At 36.1% G+C, this 14,370-nt stretch overlaps 1 protein-coding gene across 15 annotated transcripts in view; it reads left to right on the forward strand.

Annotated features, from left to right (window-relative positions):
• Positions 1 to 14,370, forward strand: part of ROBO1 (roundabout guidance receptor 1) — a 692,513-nt gene that overhangs the window by 561,070 nt on the left and 117,073 nt on the right. For all 15 annotated transcript variants that reach the window (XM_085547220.1, XM_085547240.1, XM_085547251.1 and 12 more), the window contains one exon: positions 11,592 to 11,749. In XM_085547220.1, coding sequence (XP_085403346.1) covers positions 11,592 to 11,749 — 158 coding nt within the window. The remainder of the gene's footprint in view (positions 1 to 11,591; positions 11,750 to 14,370) is intronic.

The raw sequence follows: 14,370 nt of genomic DNA on the forward strand, positions 1-14,370 counted from the left end.
TTTCTCAAGTTTCATTATTAGGTGTTAGAAATGGCCTAAACAAGGAAAACAAATCAACCAATGAACAAAAATGTCAGTGGTTAGTGGGGGAAGGGGGGGGGGGGGGGGAGGAAGTTACTGATAATTTACTATTTTCATTTTTCTAATGAAGGCTAAGAAAATGTCACAATCATGCGCTTTACTTTTGCATGTTATTATGAACAGATGCATTGTATCACATGCCACAATGACCACAGCAGCCCACTGTGCCTCGCAGTGTTATGCAGTTGGGTAGCAATGCATGCCAGCTCCCTTTTTGTAGCTGTTATTAAAGATGTTATCTTTAGCTAGAACACTGAAGTTACGCAACTTAATGTTCCATCTCTGTTAAAATATTAATGAAAACACAGGGATGAAAACAACGAATGTGACCCAATATAAAAGGAAACATTTAATCAAAATGAAAATCTGTGTTAATGAAATCTGGTTGTCTTTATGTGTGTTTGTGTTCATGCTGAGCATTGCCCTCTGTTTCTTTTTGTTAAGTCCTAGTTAGACTTCTGGCTGCTGTTTCACCACATAGGGTGATCCAAAACTTCATGCCCTCCTTCCTGACAGTTTTAAGGCATACTCTGCTAAACAGGCAATGTTTATCTGATTTTTGCTCAGTAGCATTTATTGCACATTAAATGCTGACATACTGATCAATTGGCATGCTGCCTTTGACTGTCTCATAGGAACTGAAGCCAAAATAAGAGTAGAGGTGCTTTTCTGCATTGTTTTCTTGTCTTTTGCTGTAGTGTATTAATTTCCAAGAGATGAAGTTCAGAGTTCCATCTTGGGAAATTTTGTGATCTCCATTACCATTTTTCATTGTTGTAGACGTGACTATTTGTTATAAAGCTCTAGGTGGAGTTTGAAGCCTTCAGATCTTTGCCTAAATGAGGACCTGTCAGTGTAATTCATGAAGATACATCTGGAGATTTTTCGAATTTTGAACAATAAAAATCATGAGTATATGCTATTGAGCAATGCTTCTTTATTTAGGAAGCAGTATGAATCGTATCTTAGAATATGTCTGAGAGAAAGCAAACATTTTTCTGTACCTTCGGGATCCAACTCAAGGCAGTTAATTGAAATAGATGAAGACCATATTTCTCTGTGACTTCTGTGTAAGGCTGCCTGCCATATTTCCCATAGGTGTTTTCCTGGAATGTTTTTTAAAATCAGTACAATTAAGGAGATCGTAATTTGAAAAGTATATCATATTTGGCCCAAATGCAATTTTGAAAAAGTGTACCAGCTCTCACTGCTGTCCATTGAAATGTTTTGGAAGGTGAAGAAACAGGATAATGTTACTGTAAGAATGACACATGCATGCATTTGGGCATGTGGAGTATAAGTAATAAAATCCTACTATATAATTAAGATATAGCTTTTTTTTTTTTCCCCAACAGCTTTAACAGCATAATGGGATTCTTTTCATGGAAACAGAGCCTTTCCAAAGAACTTTGATTGTGGTGTGTCTGCTTAGACAGGGATTTTCCAGCTTAGAAACCATGGGAAGAGAGACACTTTCTCAAATCTCAAGCCAGCATAGTTGTGGCAGCACCACCTTTTCAATCAATCGCACTCTGGTTCAATTGACCCGTGGCATATATCAGAGCTTTAAGCTCTCACTGAAAACTGCTTCTCACAGTTTTCTCACTGCTTGCTACCTTGTTGTCCTTGTCACCTGTGTTCCTTTATTTTTCTCATTGGAATCATAAATAACAGAATCATAGAATCCTTAGAGTTGGAAGGGACCTCTGAAGGCTGTTTAGTCCAACTCCCCTGCGGTGAACAGGGACATGCACAGCTGAATCTGATTGCCCGGGGCTTTATCCAGCCTCACCTTGAGGCCTGGGCATCAACCATGTCACCGAGAAAACTGCTCCAGTGCCTCATCACCCTCACTGTAAAATATGTTTTCCTTAAATCTAACCTATATCTACCCTCTTTGAGCTTGAAACCATTTCACATTGTTCTGTCACCACAGACCCTGCTAAAGGAGTCTGTCCCCTCTTTCCTGTAGCTCCCCTTTAGATACTGAAAGGCCACTATCAGGTCTCTTTGCAGCCTTCTCTTTTCCAGGCTGAACAGCCCCACTTCTCTCAGCCTGTCCTCATGGGAGAGGTGTTCGATCTCTTCCATAATTTTTATGGCCCTCCTCTGGAAGTACTTCAAAAGACATGTGTCTCTCCTGTACTGAGGACTCCACATCTGGATTCAGTACTCCAGGTGAGGCCTCCCCAGGGCAGAGCAGAGGGTCAGGATCACCTCCCTTGACCTGCTGGTCACTCATCTTTTGATGCAGCCCTGGGTACAATTTGCTTTCTGGGCTGTGAGAGCACATTGCTGCTCTTGTCCAGATTCCCATCTACCAGCACCCCCAGGTCTTTGTCAGCAGGGCTGAGCTCAGTCCTTTCCTCCCCCAGCTTGAATTGGTAGTGGGGTTACCCTCGACCCAGGTGCAAGACCTTGCATTTGGATTTGTTGAACCTCTTGAGGTTCTCATGGGCCTACTGCTCAAGGCTGTCTGGGTCCCTCTGGATGGCATCCTGCCCCTCTGGTGTGCTGACTGTACCCTACAGCTTGGTGTCATTAAAAAAAAAAAGAAAAGAAAAAAGAAAACTAAAAATACTCACCAGGATGCTGGTCTTCTCAGCCTTTCTTCCTCATCTTTTGGTCTTGATCTCTTTTAGTTTACCTCTCTATGCTCTCATTTGCAGAGCCAAGAAAAGGTCTCAGTTCAGCCTGTTAATCTAATTCTTCCTTTTTTTATAGTATGCTTTAGAGGAAAGCTGGTACAGCTAACCATTCAGACTAGATATTAGAACCTTGAGTTGGTATACACAGCAAAAAAGCTTTATTTACAGAATATACCCATATTTAGAGATGTAAACTACTCTTTGCCCAGGAAAATCTAAGCTGTGATCTCCCAAAGACAGTTCTTATGTGAACTGTGTCTAAAACCCATTGGTTTATATCCACGAGTTTAGAAATCTGCTGTTAGTCATGATAAAAATATTATCTGTTACGAATATGATTCAAATTATGAAAAACAAAACAAAACAAAACCTAATTATTTAGCACATGTAAAGGGGAGCTGTCTCAGCAATCTGTACAAATGAATCTGTTCTTCCATGAGATAAATTCTGAATTAAAGATAGTAAATGACTTATTCTAGATCATAATATGTGGAAGATTGTGAGATGAATCACATTTTGTACACAATCAAGTTAATAATTAGGTCCATTCTCTATATCTATTTTCAGTTTTTGATCAACCTCAGGGATATTCTCAGAGCCGGATGCCTGAGGCACTGCGGATACTTCAGTGTTTAATTAGGATTCCCAGTGCTACATTGTGTTCTCTTAGGTTGCCACTTTCTCATCTCACAGGAGTTAAAGTTACTGTTTATGTGACTTCTCAGATTTGGCCATTTAATTGATACCCAATTCATCATCCACTTAGTTTACTCTTTCCTATTCACATGCAGAGGTGCTGGTACAGGATGATATCTATCTTGCCCAGTGGCAACACTTAAGTCCACGTCTCCAACTATTGAAATAAAATCATAGTAATTGTGGGGTGTTTTTTTCCTACATTTTTATAACCGCCATCTATAATTTTCAACCAATGAGTTGAAAAGACTGAATGAAAAAAATAAAAGGCTGTAAATATAATATATTCAAACATCTGCATTTGGTATGTCTTTTGCCAAACACCTCAACATTTAAATACCTATGCAGTGTAGCATTTTGCTTGATTCACTGTTGTATTTGTCATCAGCACCTTTAAAAATATGTGATCCAGTAGGCGAAGAACTCCACGATTTCTTTCTGCATTAATGGATTAGAAGCATGCAGGTGTTACATCTGCTAGCTTGTATTGCTGAATATAATGGGGAGTGACACTTTTTCTGGAGAAAGTAGCTATTAACCTTCAGTGTATATTAAGATGCCGTTTTTATGGTTCTGTATTAAAAAAACTATCAGTCAAAAACATTGCTCTTTGGAGAGAATACATTCTAAAACATCTTAAAGGTTACTATGACTGAAAGTGCATTTTGTTAATATTTTTAAAATGTGATCAAGCTTTCAAGTCTCTGGGGAGGCTGTTGCTATTTCATAGATCCAACACCTGTGTATAACTCAGCTGGTTGTGCATTGGATTGGTATCAAAAAACCTTTCTGTGTTTCCTGATTGTGGCAATCGCCGGTGATCCTTACTGGTGTCATTAGCCAGACATTACTAATAATGTTAATTCTAAATTCTATAACTTTATAATGTGTTCTTTCAGGAACTTAATACCCCTCCCTGATACTGTTAGTTTGTTATCATTCCTACAACAGAATTTACTTTTTTTTACTGGATTCAGTAAAGTCTTTACTGGATTTGCATTTTCAATGAAAATAAAAGCAAATTTCCTTTGCCTGAAATTCTGCTTTGCTATTCTAAGCACATGGAACGAGAGTTTCTTGAACTTCTCTTCCAGTAATTATTGAAGTGATTCTACGTGCATCATTCAGTCTTCAATTCATGTATTAATTTATTTTCATTTATTCAAGTCTATATTGTTGTTTACTTCTCACATTTCTTCAATTATTGGTAGCATGCATTGTAAGATTCAGATTGCACATCATGATATAGCTTATAGGTACAAGGCTGTATTTCCAACTTTACTGGGATCTCAAAAAAAAAAAAAAAGAAGAAGAAGTTATATATTTTAAAACAGCTCAGTACTTGGAGGAACAGTGATTTTGGATATCTCTGTTTTGAGGACAAAGAGGTGCTGTTATCTCCATTAGAAAGATTATGGGTGATGTTATCAGCACTTATGCATATAAATACAATTGAATACTAAGCACAAAAAAATACCATCACTTGATCTTAAAATAATTCAGGGTCAGCAAGGTTTACAAAATGACAGAGTTCAAAGCAGAGCTCGACAATGCTACATGAAAGCTTTGAGTCTGTTGTCATAGATGCATGGCTCAAGATTCAAAATTGGTCAGTACTGTCATGATGTTAAGTGATGATCATCAGTTATGATCAGTCTCTTTAGTACGAGCAGTCTCTTATATCTGGAAACCTATTTAAAGTGAATTCTCTACCTGATTCGAGGAAGTCCTGTCTCATAGGAAGAGCTGACTGTGTGAGAGTGTTCAACTGTGAGGTGCAGTGTTTCAGTAGTTTTGAAGTTCAGAGGAGGCGTAAGGAAGGTTAGAGATCTAGATAGTGAACTGATTGCTATCTGCTTGCCTTCAGAAGGCTTTTTAGACCAAGTGACAAAGGTGTAATAGGATCCAGTAGCTGAGGTCAAAACGCTTCAAGGTAGGAATCTGATGGGAAGAGAAAATGAAAGATGAAAGAACTGGCCAGGCTGTGAAAGGAAGTGACTCCCTGCCTGTCAGAGTCTTTATAAGAGGGTAGACATCTTTAAAAACATTCAGTATCTTAGTGGTTTATACAATTACTGCATAAAATAATTGTTTGTTTTATGTGAGTGTTGTTGTAAGATGATCATAGTAGTGTTTTCTGACTATAGCCATGCGTCTACTATTCCATTTTAATGGCTGTACAATGGAGATAAAATCAAGGGATTACTATCTGTTTTTTAATGTCTTCAGAAGGGAAAATAATTTAAATAATTGTCTTCAGAAAATAATATTGCTCACTTCTAAATGATCAGATTTTCTTGATAACATTTGTATAGAGTTTAATAGGGTCTAAAATACTCTCTGGTAACACAGTGGTCTTAAATCTGAATACATGTAGTTCATATTATTTTTTAACTGAGGTGCAAAAATGTTTTCCTATTGCTGGAATAAATGTATTAAAAATAATATTTTGACATCAGTATAAATTTCATACCAGCAGTCTTTAGAAAAGTTGGTATAGTTTAGGGTAATGCTGAAGACAGTTGAGGTCTGGTTATTTTCTGAAGCAATGCAAGGAATGATCATTCCTTCTACTTATTTCACTTTCCCAGTCTTTTACCCCATTTTTGAGGCACGGTCCACCATGCAAAGAAACATGTAAATGATCTTCATGCTGAAGGAGTGATAACTGTTGGTAACCCTTTTGTTATATTTTAGTGAGAAATACCATCTCAGTGTTCTCTGATCACATGTCTAACAACCAGCCTGGTGAGGTTGCGTAGTTTGGCAGTGACAGTGCAGGAGAGTTAGCAGAAAACACATCTGGATGATCACAGTAGAACAGTAAGAATGGATTAAGGTTTCCTTAATCTGATATGTAAGTGCACCCCAAACATCTACATTTCCCTCTCTTCCTGTATTCATCAGGTGACCAAGGCTGTAATAATTTGGTTGATTAGGAATGCTAAATATATTTAGATGTATTTCTTTGAACAGCAACCAGTATGAAGTGTCTAGCCAGTCTGACTACTATAGACCTATAGTAAAATTTTTCAGTAGATTTTCTTATCTGAAGTTCTTAAATTATACCTCTGTAAAGGAGTACATGTCCCTGGTATGTACTGGGAATTAGCATATTGCTTAGAAATGCTCTTTTTTTCCCACTTACTGACTAGAGCAATCTGGTTGGTTTCTTTTTCTTGTGTATTTTCATGTTTTTCTTTGTTGTCTTTGAAATAGATCACAGTTATTTGATGATGAAATTTAACAATAGCATTCATTAAATACTTACAGTGAGTATATGCAAAGCAATAATCAACCAAGCATTGAGCTACAAACATGTCATATGGATTTTATTTTATTATTATTATTATTGTGCATATCAAGTCAAGATTATATACTAGATATATAGGTATGCTTCTTACTGAGGTCCATTACAAGAGAAGAAAAAATCCCATTGATGTTTGGGTAAATTCCCCAGAACATAGTGCTTCCTCTCATATCATGACAGGCACCCAGTGACCAAGATGTGAAAAATATAGCCAGTGCAGTAGGAAAACTGTGGCCATCTGGGTGCTAACAGCATGGTTTAGAACTTGCAATAATAGTTGTATAGGTATTAGTGAGTAGTAGTACAAGTGACATGTAGCTGTTTATAAATAGAAAATACACATTTCTTTCCCTGCCTTCATACAGTTTCTATTCCAATTGCTGACAGTTTAGAAAATTTTCTTTGAAGGAAAACCTTGAAATACAGTTACTGTTTCACCGAGTAATGACTCCAAACTCTTTTTCTTAGAAACCAAAGAAAAACTTAAGTAAAAAAAAAAAAAACAAAAACAAAAACAAAAAAAAAAAACACTGGATACTACATTTTGAAAAACACTGTTTATGGTTTGTACTAAAAATAATGCCTCTGCTCATGTTGCTTGTCAATAAAAATATATCCTCAAGTGATTGCTAGTTCCTTTCTGCTCTGGGAAGGATCCTCTAGGGAAAGTGTAATTGCTTTATTGATTGAATAGTACAAGGTTTTAAATAGCTGTATGAGTTGTTGACTTTTATGTGAAGTTACAAAAGTTTCTCTTCAACCTGATTAATTCAGCAAGCAGAGCATGAAAGTGTTTCTGCACAAGCACAGAGTTCACACGACAAGATCACAAAGTCATTCAGCTTTGCAAGGCTCATTGCCTTGTCCTAGCTGTACTGTGGTCATACTTACAGTTTTCTATATCAGGGAAAATAAATAAATAAATAAATACATAAAAAAGAAAGAAAGGGAGTAAAATGGTAAAATGCTAGAAAACCTTACCCATGGTGTCAGAAATGTGGATTTTTGTATATGAAGATTTTACATTAAATTGGAAAAACAAAGCCACAGCCTTACTTTTACCTGCTTTCAATCCAACTGCATGTAGAAAAACATGTATGTGGTGCAATTTGGCCTTTCCGTCACTGAAAGCATATGCTGTACTGGATTACAAACTACACTTCTAGTTTATCTTTGAAAGGAAATATATTCTCGGCTTACAGTGAACTTGACTCTGAAGAGAAAAAAATGATGATGATTATTTTTTTGCAGTTAGTGAGGGAATTTTATAACTTATGTAATATTGCCAAGGCCTGAGGAAAATAAAATAACAAATATGTGGGAAAAAAAAAAAAAAAAAAAAAAAAAAAAAAAAGTACCACAAAGAAACAGCTAATATCTACTTTACAGCTGCAAAAATAACTGTCTGTGGAGTAATCTCTAGTAGATTACGTTTGGTTAGCATTTTTTTATGTAATGTTAGAGCCAAAAGAAAATCATGGTTAAGTGGAAAAAATATACATATTTCCCTGTGTATATGGCCTGGACCTTTGATGTTCTCCTAAAGCATTCTTTTATGGGTTCGTTAATTTGTGAAAGGTATTCCTTTACAGGCAAGGTACTACGGTTGTAAACCTGATCTAAGAAAAACAAGTGCAGAAATTACTGAAGTAATTCGTTTTTGTTATGCAAGTACTGGACTTCTTTGTTGCTTTAAAGGTGCTAAAAGCCATCTGAGGAGCTATCTGATAGGATTCCCTTTGAGATTTATGAGGTCTCTCAGACTTGAAAAGCACTACGGTTCCTTGAGATCACTTGATTATTTAAAGCAAACAAACAAACAACAACGACCAAAAAAAAAAAAAGTAATAAGGTCACTTATATTTATATTTCTCTTAAGTTTATCTGGGTGATGCAATCCTCAACAAGAATAGTTTCTTACCCACAGTTAAGCCAACCCTTTTACTGAGTTGGAATAAAACTGTTGTGTAGCAAATAAACCTTGTACTTCTGTGTTTAGTTATTGGAAACTGGGCATTTGGTATTGAGTAACTTGATGCAATTTCAGTTTCAATTTCTTTTATGTTTTTTACTTTGGAGATTTAAAAACAAAAAAACAAAAAAAAAACTCCCTTTCTGAAAACATATTTCATCTAAAGGTAACCTGGATCAGGTTTGTTGTTATTGTTGCTGAAAACATCATCAGTGTTTTCTAATCCCCGGAAAGAAAATATCCATGTTACTTCCTTTTTGTAGGGAGAGATGCTTTGTTCTTAAGTGGAGCATGCTTTCTCATGTTTCTGCACACCAAACAAAAGCTTCATTTTGTTTTGTTTTGTTTTGTTTTGAGTATTTGTTTATAAATGATGTTTCTTGGCCAGATCTATTTGAGACAACATAACGTGTTCATCAAACAGCAAGGAGGTCTCATCCAACCTAATTTTCTCATAACTTCTTCTGTATTACTTTGTACTGTTAAAATGGTGGATCTGTTTTATCCCTGACTACCCCCTTGAAAGGCATAAGTATCTTCTGGTTCCAGGACATTAAAAAAAGTTTAATTTTTAGATTGAAGCTTCTGAAGTCTGAGTGCTTCAGAATGGAAGAGGATTGCTAACTTCAAATGATGAATTTACAGCATACTTCTATCTTCGTGGTGCGAAAGTGTGTTTTAGTGCATCCAGAAATTATATCCTGTTTCTAGAACAGTGGTATAATATTTGGTATTAATTGCTTTTGGTTTCCACCCACATTTCTGTTACCAGTCTTGAACTTTCCTGTTGTATATTTTGTGATTAATCAAGCTATACATACCTGTGATTATAGCCATGGAATTATGGGGTATGAGGGCATAAGATAGGCATATTTGAGGAACTTAATAATTAAAATAGTCCTCCTGACAGCATTGTTTGCCTAAAATCTCCCCAAGCAGAGTCAAAGAACTATTATTCCTTTGTGTGCTTCAGCTTCATTTTAGATTATTTAGCACTGCAGAAAGTAGGTGTGAGATTTCCCTCTCTTCCAAGTTATGTGGCCCATTGGCCCTTAGACCCTTTTACAGGATCTATATGGTATGGAAGACCTTTAAGGGAGAAACAGTTTGATGACAAGGCCATACATCTACCTCTATAAGCACACAAACATTCCATAACATCTAACAGTAAGTCATAGTTTCAGCTGGGATGGAATTGTTTTCTTCAGAATGTCTGGTGTGATGTGATGTTTTGGTTCTGGGGAAACACAGTGTTGATAACACAGCACTGTTAATAGTTTCTGCTAAGCAATGTTTTACAGAACAAAGAACCCAGCAGTTCAATCCAAGGAACTGGGAGGGGACAGAATTAGGACAGCTGACTTCAAGTGGCCAAAGGAATATTCCATATCATGTAATATCATTTGGAAGGAGTTTTGAAGGGAGTGGGAGTTCATCTTGCTCTCTTCCACTCACCAAGGAGGTAGCAGGGCATCCCATGGTGTGCAATTGCTTGTGCATCACCTGTTATATACATGCATATGCATGTGTGTTGATATGTTGATAGTCATAACTATTGTCTTTTTCCTTTTCTCTGTCTTAGTAATTAGTTTTATCTCAACCCCCAATTTCTGCTTTAAAATAAAATAAAATAAAATAAAAAATTCTTTTAGTTCTCTTTCCCTTCTCACTGTGAAGGGAGTAATTGGGTGAAAGACTGCTTAGTGCTGAGCCACCTGCTCAGTTAAACCACAGCAGCTTAGATGCATCACTAACAACCAAGTCAGTCTTCAGTAATGTATGCCCAAATGTCTGTGGTCAGTGGCTCAGGGGACATATTCTTTGCTACAGATTCTCTTCACTGTACAGTGTTAACACAAAATCGATGTGGATAGCAAGAGTGATGGATAGCTTTGTCAAAATCATAGGAGTCTTTTGGTAGTAATGTAATATTTTTCTTACTATGTCCTTTGTTCAGTGTGGATGGAGTAACAGTAGTGGAGAGGTCTAGACTGTTATATTTGTTATAATTTGAGTCATTTATTTTTAGATTAAACCTGTTGTCACTTAGTTGGCAAGGCTTAGGAATGCCATTATTCTGTTAAACTGGGTCTTGATGTAATGGTCTGATGAACACAGTATGATTTTTGTTCTTCTCCTAAGAAGAAAAATAATCCCACAGATATTGACAACATTCATAGTAAATGAGTGCATAGAGCATGGGTTGCCTAGGCTTGGCCAAATGAGAAGAAAGAGCAAATTTTAGTAATGAAGCCAAAATAAAAAATGTTTCCCTCTGTTAAAAGACTGAGTCCTTCCAAATAAGGATGTGGTCCTGGATCAGACTGAAGGATGACTCCCATTATCAGGAAACAATTATTGTTTTGTTGATTTGTTTTGTTTTCTCAAAAAGACAGAAACCAAATTGTAAAAATGTTTGCCCACTTATAGTGTCTCCTAAAAACTAGAAAGTAGCTAGGATATTCAGCTAGCCATAAATTTAGAGTGCAGTTTATATGGTCACTGACCACTTTTTAACCCTAAACCTTTGACTAACTGTCTAACTGAGAAGAAAACATTTTTTCTTCTTCAGATGTGATAAGTATTTTCTCATGAGGCAGAAACTATGTCAGGTAAAAGTGAGGCAGCTGTTCCCTGCAGGCAGTCAATCTTATGTCTGTGTCAGCCTTTTTCCTCTGTCAGAGGCAATTGTATGTGGTTTTTCTCTGTTATAATTTGGTGGCACTAGAGACAGTCCTCGGATGGTGGATGAAATTCATGAACTGAGCTCTTCAGTAGTATAAATAAAAATGACAACAGGAAGTACTAAGAACCAAAACATTTTGCTGTCCAGTTGGTGTACTGCTGGGTAATTTTTTTTACCTTATTTCCTTCATTCTTTCAGTTCTACGGGATGACTTCAGACAAAATCCATCAGATGTCATGGTAGCTGTAGGCGAACCTGCTGTGATGGAATGTCAGCCCCCAAGAGGTCACCCAGAACCCACTATATCATGGAAAAAAGATGGGACTCCTCTAGATGACAAAGATGAGAGAATTACAGTAAGTATAAGAAGGGTATTGTGTAACTCGATGGGTGAAGTCAGCTAATCTGAAACTATTCATCTCTTGAGCATGTGGGTGTCCAGCCATGATACACTTTCCAGGTTTAGTCCTTTCTTGCCTAAAAGGCAAAGTTAGGTGTGTTCAGCTTGGAATGTATTCTCTAGTCTCTCATACTACTTCATTGTACACTGTGCATTTGTTTGTTAAAAACGACCACACAAAACTTGGGTTCTTCTCTTCCTTAAAGAATTTATAAGCTTATACATATATAAGAATGTTAAATTCATTATGTTTGTCGTTGTTCTGTAATTTTCTTCTTGTTCATACACTTAAAACTTCTGTAACCTCTATCTACCTTCTTTAGTAGAAAGAGGAAGTGCTATGTGAGACTTTTTTTTGCAATTGCTTTGAAAAGAAACTGTGCAAAAGAGCTGTATGTTATATTAGAGAGGATAAGAAAGCTTTTGGGATAATTTTTACAGAGATGATGCCTTATCCTGTCCTCTCAAATTAAGCTATTTTTCCAATGAAGGTGTTGTGATGTTCATTTGTAGCTGTAGCTTGCTAAATAGTGTACAGTTACTCAAGATTATGTAAAAAGCAGCTTCTCAAATCACATAATTATCACTCCTAATTTTTGCTAAGTAAAACAATAAGTTAGTGAGCATAAGTGACTCACAGAAATTATAAGAAAAAGCTGAGTTCAGAAGTCATTTGTGGGCTGGCAACTTGGTGATCCAAAACATCTTTCCATATGGTAAGAAACTGTCATGTGAATTTACATACTATGTAGGATCTTGCTGGTACTTCAAGGATTTTTAGTATAAAACGATTGGAAGCATATACGATTTATATACCTCAATGATATGTTCAAATGAGGGAAATTTTTAATGGAAGAACACTTAAAACAGTAACAACCTGAGTAAAAGATTAGCTTTTGGGGAAATTTAAATTGCCTGTTGCTTTGTTTGCTTTTTGCTATCAAGACAAAGCTTGGGCATTCTGAATGTCTAGCATATGCATACATTTAAATTTTTAAGTGCCCTGTAGAACCTATACTGATTGCTGGCTATTAATGTAATTCCTCCAATCATGCTTAAAAAGAACTTGCAATTTCCTTTTCAAATTTCCTTCCTACTGTGACAAGTCAATTGATCTGTGATAAGGAGAAGATTTCAGTGCTGCTTTTTCTTCAGGAAGTGCTTTTTAAAGTCACGTTTTCTATTGCTGTAGTCTCCTGATGGAATTTCAGGTGTTCCCTATTCAGCACATTCCCTTTGTTATACATTAAAACTGCTCTTCTTCCAGCTGTCAGAACAAAGACATACCCAGAACAAAGGCAGCTGTCACTGATTGGCAACACCACCTGTATTTATGAAAACTGTGCTTATGGTGGAATACAGCCGCTCAGTTTGGTTTTCTTTTCTGGTTATTTTATATAATATTCACCTGCCTAATATTCACTCATGAAGACATTTTGTGGAGTTATGTTGTGTTACCAGTTTTGGCTTTCAAAAACCAAACAAATGAAAATGAGTTTTGATGTAGGAGTAGAAATACGTATTTCTTGTGCTGAAATGAATATTTGTGTTCAGAGGTGTAAAATAGTGGTACTGAGACAGCTAATTCAACAACTGAATTATTTTATGTCCTATATACCTGGAAATTTCTTAAACAGCACTTTGAATATCATGGCTTCTTTCTCACAGGCAAGAGGGTGAAGCTAACATTGTAATGCAGATTTACAGTGACTTACAGCTGCAGCAAGATCTTCCCAAGCGGACAAATGTGCATTTAGCTGTACCTCTCAACAGCTTTGCTGTGACCATCTGTATTACCTTGCAAGGGCCTGGGAGACAATAGGAGAATGGGACCTGGAATAGAGAATGTGCTAAAAGACAGATGGGCAAGAAGTATTAATTTTGAAAACTGCCTTAGAATTTCTCAGTTTCTCTTATCTCTTTTGAGTTATTTTGATTTGTTTTTAAAAACAGAAACATAAAGAATTAATTCAAAAATTGAAGAAAGAATGAATGTGGCAGATTTTGGATAGACTTCTTTTTTATATGAGATAGATCAACCTTATTTTTCTTTTTGCAAAATTATTTTTATTTAGATGTATATATTTAAAGTTAACTCCAAAAATAATTAAAATTTATGCTAAAGCTCTCAGTGACATCAATAAGAATAAATTTTAGGCAATGTGGCTTACAGGCATTACCTTCCATTTTTTTAAGCTATGGAATTGCCAGATCAGGAAATGTGAAAATGTATGTTTTTGTGTTTAATATATATATATATAATAACAGCCACAGTCAGTGAAAATGCTTATTGTGGCACCACTTTTAAAGGATTTCTATCTGCTTTCATTCTTAAAGGTTTGTTGATTCTTGAATCAGTGTCATTTTAAGCGATGTGTAGAGCTGTTTAAAGCATTTAATATTCACGCATTTTTGACTGAAAAGGGATTTAAAATAATCATTTAGATTATACTTTTTAGGTACAGCGGGTGATGTATGGCACCTCTTTTCTAATTCATATCTGTACTTTCTTCAAAAATGTGTCCATGCTGCAACCTTTCTTTTAATGTAGGGAAGGCTTCTTTCTCATCTGAAATG

Source organism: Coturnix japonica, chromosome 1 (assembly GCF_054131305.1).
Source record: "Coturnix japonica strain WE chromosome 1, WE-NBRP24, whole genome shotgun sequence".
Lineage (NCBI taxonomy): Eukaryota > Metazoa > Chordata > Aves > Galliformes > Phasianidae > Coturnix > Coturnix japonica.